The sequence below is a fragment of the Gigantopelta aegis genome, chromosome 10 (genome assembly GCF_016097555.1).
Source record: "Gigantopelta aegis isolate Gae_Host chromosome 10, Gae_host_genome, whole genome shotgun sequence".
Classification (NCBI taxonomy): Eukaryota; Metazoa; Mollusca; class Gastropoda; order Neomphalida; family Peltospiridae; genus Gigantopelta; species Gigantopelta aegis.
In genome coordinates, this window is record NC_054708.1 from 9,845,174 (window position 1) to 9,849,629 (window position 4,456).

Below are 4,456 nucleotides of genomic sequence, written 5' to 3' on the forward strand. Positions count from 1 at the left end.
GAAACTGATGACACATTTGCAAGTGTCTTGGAGGTACTTATTACTGCAAAAATGTCAAACACACCGAACTCGGCATCGAATACACAAGTGCACTTACAAACAAGATTTCAGAATCTGTGTTGCTTATTAAAAACAATCTATTCTGGCTTCGGGTTTGTCCATTTTAAACCCATCACAATTTGGTTGATATACACATATTATACAGTCATCAGGATTCAGCCCAGACGTTTGTGAATGATAAAATAACATGACGTAGGCGTGTTGGTGTGGTACTTGGCGTGGATTTCATGACTTAAGCTATACGTAACAGCACGATCAGTAATAACAGTACTAACTACCGTGGGCAGAAATCTGCGTGATGAGTGAATCACCTGCTAGCTATGTACCGTCGTCGAGATTTAACGTCAATCACAATGGCGTGTCTTGACAATTATTCTGTGAAACTGGCTCTATGGCCTGATTGTTGTTGAATAAAACACTGTTCTTCTCCTTCCACAGACGCAGAGTTTTCCTGACCGCTTTTTTGAACGGCCTGTGCGACAGGTAGTAGAGGAGCGGATTGAGCATGGAGTTGGTGTACGCCAGCCACAGCGTCGTGCCGTACACGACGTCCGAGACGGTGTAGCCGATGAAAGGATTGACCAGCGTGACGATCACGGACGGAATCCAGCACACGGAGAAGGTCACGACGAGGATTCCGATCGATTTGGCGGCCTTCAGCTCCTGCTTCAGGTGCTTCTCAGCCCTTTTGTCCACCACGACGGTCAGACTCCGTATCTGCGAGGCCTGCTTCCTGGCCACTTTAAAGATGATGGAATAACAGAACAGCATGACGAGGAGCGACGCGACGAAGAAGACAAAGACGATCAGACTATAGGTCTTGTTGGCGAAGAAGGGACAGTGGCCCATCGCATGGGAAGACGGCTTCACGCAGGCGTGCCACTCCTCCAGGTCCACGCGGTACCACTTGGTCAGAATGGGAAGAAAGGACAGAAAAATTGGGAAAATCCAGCACACCAGAACCATCAAGAAGATTGCCCGATTCCCTATCCTCTCGTACAGGAAGGGTTTCGTGATGGAGATGTATCTGTCCAGAGCTAGGAACGACAACTGCAGAATGGACACGGAGCACAGATAGTTGTCCAATGAGGCCATGATGAGACAAACGGTGGTCCCCACTTTGTAGTCCTTGTCAATCCACGTGAGAAATATACTCAGAGGCATCGGTCCCAGCGCGATGCACAGATCCGCTATCGCTAGGGACACGACTAATCCATTTGTCTTTGTCCTCAGCGACTTGTGGATGATGATGGAAGCGACCACCACGCTGTTGTCGAGGAACGTGGCCACCGTGATGAGAATCATGACGCTACACAGGATAATCTGAAGGTCCTCGGAGAAGTAGACAGTAGCCGGTTCCGGTGGACCCTTTCTTAGAATTTCCACACAATAAGAGGTGATGTTAAACGATGAGGTGTTCACTTCCAGATTCGTCATTCTGAAGATCTAAACTTTCTCCAAGATCTAAACTTTGTTCAAAATCTAAAATTTATTAAACGTCTAAACCTTATTAAAGATCGAAACTTATTAAAGATCTAAACCTTGTCCAAGATATAAACATTGTTATAGATCTAAACCTTATTAAACATCTAAACTTTGTTCAAGATCTAAACCTTATTAAACATCTAAACCTTGTTAAAGCTATAAACCTCGTCAACGTGTGTTCTATTGTTGTTGTTATTATTATTAAACGTGTTACTGTCCTCCGTTTTATAAATTACAATCGCATGATGATCTTCAGTGGAAAACACAGTTTGGTGACATCAACTGGCTCGAAGCTATTTCCGGCCTTATGAAGCTGTTTTATTAAGTTTATAGCGTACATAACACGGTGATAATATCCCACACAGTTTATCTTCCATCAGTCCAACTGCAACTGTTAATGAATTCCTTGATGTGACGCTAATAGCATTTCCCAAAATCTGCAAATCATAGAATGAATGAAATTATTACACAATGTTGAAAATGCGCTTTTATTTTCGTACAAAACAAACAAATAAACAAACAAACAAACAAACAAACACACACACACACATACACACGCACACACCACCACGACCACCACCACCAACAACAACACCAAAAACCAACAAACAAAAACCAACTTAGGGAATACTTGAAACATTATAAGGCATCATCGTTCCAATTATTGCATTCCCTTTTCAGTTACGTTCAAATTGCTTAATTACCATTAATCACGCATCCATGAATGATAGCTGTGTGATAGATATAGAAACATAGACTCGTCTTCTCAACTAACATTTACGAAAATACTTTATTAAAGGGATTCCTTAGAATATTACGTGTCAGAATTAGCAAATGCTTGACATCAGTAGTATATTTTGTACGTACAAAATATACTACTGACATCCAGTAACCGATGATTAATTACGCCTAATCAATGTCGTTAAATTTATTTTGTTTTAAACTTCTTTTTTTATCGCATTGTTAAGATTTTATGTTACTCTCTCTATTTCATATATCTGAGGTAAATAATTGTCACCATATTGTAAAGCATGATTCAAGGATCAGGGAACAAAAACAATAACAATTGTTTTAAAAAATAAATATTATATTTGAACAGGGTTTTGTTTTAAATATTGAAAAAAGTCTACAGTTACCAACAATGTCTAGTGAAATCTCATTGATGGAGAAAAGCTGTTTTTATGGGTACATTCATATTTTTATTTACTTTCTGCCTTTCTTCCCACTGTATTATGCATGCGGTATGAACACAACACCGATGAGAAAATAAAACAGTAATATATATAGTTATAACGTTAGCATATAGATTGCCAAAAACTGCTTGCGATTTATCCACATGATTGCTAAAACTAGCTGGGATGTTCATTAAGAGAATACAAAACTAAGCTTAGTTGCAATGTTTGCTCAAATATAATCAAAACTGGATGGTATAATTAAACAATTGCTGAATCCATTTGCCAAAAACTAAAGTGATGACTACTAACATAGCATGACATAAATCTTTGTAATTAGTGGTGACTACTAACATAACATAGCATAAATCTTTGTAATTAGTGGTGACTACTAACATAACATAGCATAAATCTTTGTAATTAGTGGTGACTACTAACATTGCATAACATAAATCTTTGGAATTAGTGGTGACTACTAACATAGCATAACATAAATCTTTGTAATTAGTGGTGACTACTAACATAAATATGTTTTCTAAAATGTTGTGTGACGACTACAGTGAAACCCCTCCAGATCGGACACCCACGGGGCGAAGTAGAGAGTCCGATTTAACAGATATACGGTTTAGAGAGGGTTCTATTCTGTATTGATATTCAATAAGGGACCTTGAAAAATGTCTCGTTTTAAGCGAATTCCGGTTTATAGAGGGTATCGGTTTTTATGGGTTTCATTGTATGCCCCACATTCCATTAGTGTAATGACAAAAAGCGCGTGAATATGATACGGACGGTATATGAAATCAAATATATTCTAATCAGTTGGCGGGGAAAATATACAGCTAGACCATCAAACGAATCCGTTCTAGAAAACAAAAGTGTAATCCCTTTGAGCAAACAAAAATGCCTTATGTTTAAAATTTTGTTTTAAAATACTCTGGTTGAAATACCGGTACCTTTGAGGTTTTTTGGGGTTTTTTGTTTGGGTTTTTTTGTGGGTTTTTTTGTGTGTTTTTTGTTTGTTTGTTTTTTCTCTTTATCTTTATCAATTTTTAATCTCACAAGACGATAAAACATGGGTTTTTTTAAATATGTACAGCACACTTTTTTTTTTTTTTTCAACTTACCAAGATCATTCAGTTCATTGTTTGTTTCCCATGCAATATATCAAATTGTTTACACAAATTATTTACAATTACTTTGAATGAAAATGCATCATACTTTTTGAAAACCGACTGATGTTTTTTTTTTAATAAAAGGGGTGTGAAAACCAAATAAATAATAATAATAATAATAATAATAATAATAATAATAAATAATAATAATGTTTTTGTTTTTTTAAATTGATGTAATTGTTGATCTAGCATGTGTGAGACACTGAACGTTAATTCAACATCCTCCTTTGTAACATCCCCTGCGCGTGCTGTAACCTCACCGTGGTGCAGGGGTGTAACATTCTCTTTGAGAACCCCTGCGCGTGCTGTAACCTCACCGTGGTGCAGGGGTGTAACATTCTCTTTGAGAATGGCCAATACAGCACAAATTGAAGTTTAGAGTAAAAGTCAGTATCTTATCTGTGATATTTGTATTTGTATTTTTGCACAGTTCTTTACACTGTTTTTATTTATATGTTGAATTTTTCTGTTGATGTTGATCATCACCTTGTTTGTTTCCATTACCATAGTTCGACACCCAATGGCCGATGTATTTTTCGTGCTGGGGTGTCGTTAAACATTCATTCA

At 37.6% G+C, this 4,456-nt stretch overlaps 1 protein-coding gene across 1 annotated transcript; it reads right to left on the reverse strand.

Annotated features, from left to right (window-relative positions):
- Nucleotides 1-408: 408 nt before the first annotated feature.
- Nucleotides 409-1,497, reverse strand: LOC121382954 (trace amine-associated receptor 1-like). The gene has a single exon (XM_041512642.1). The coding sequence runs from the start codon at nt 1,495-1,497 to the stop codon at nt 409-411; it is 1,089 nt and encodes a 362-aa protein (XP_041368576.1).
- Nucleotides 1,498-4,456: the final 2,959 nt, after the last annotated feature.

Bases quoted from the DNA above. Each gene is read 5' to 3' on its own strand.
- LOC121382954 (XM_041512642.1), bottom strand. From the start codon at position 1,497: ATGACGAATCTGGAAGTGAACACCTCATCGTTTAACATCACCTCTTAT.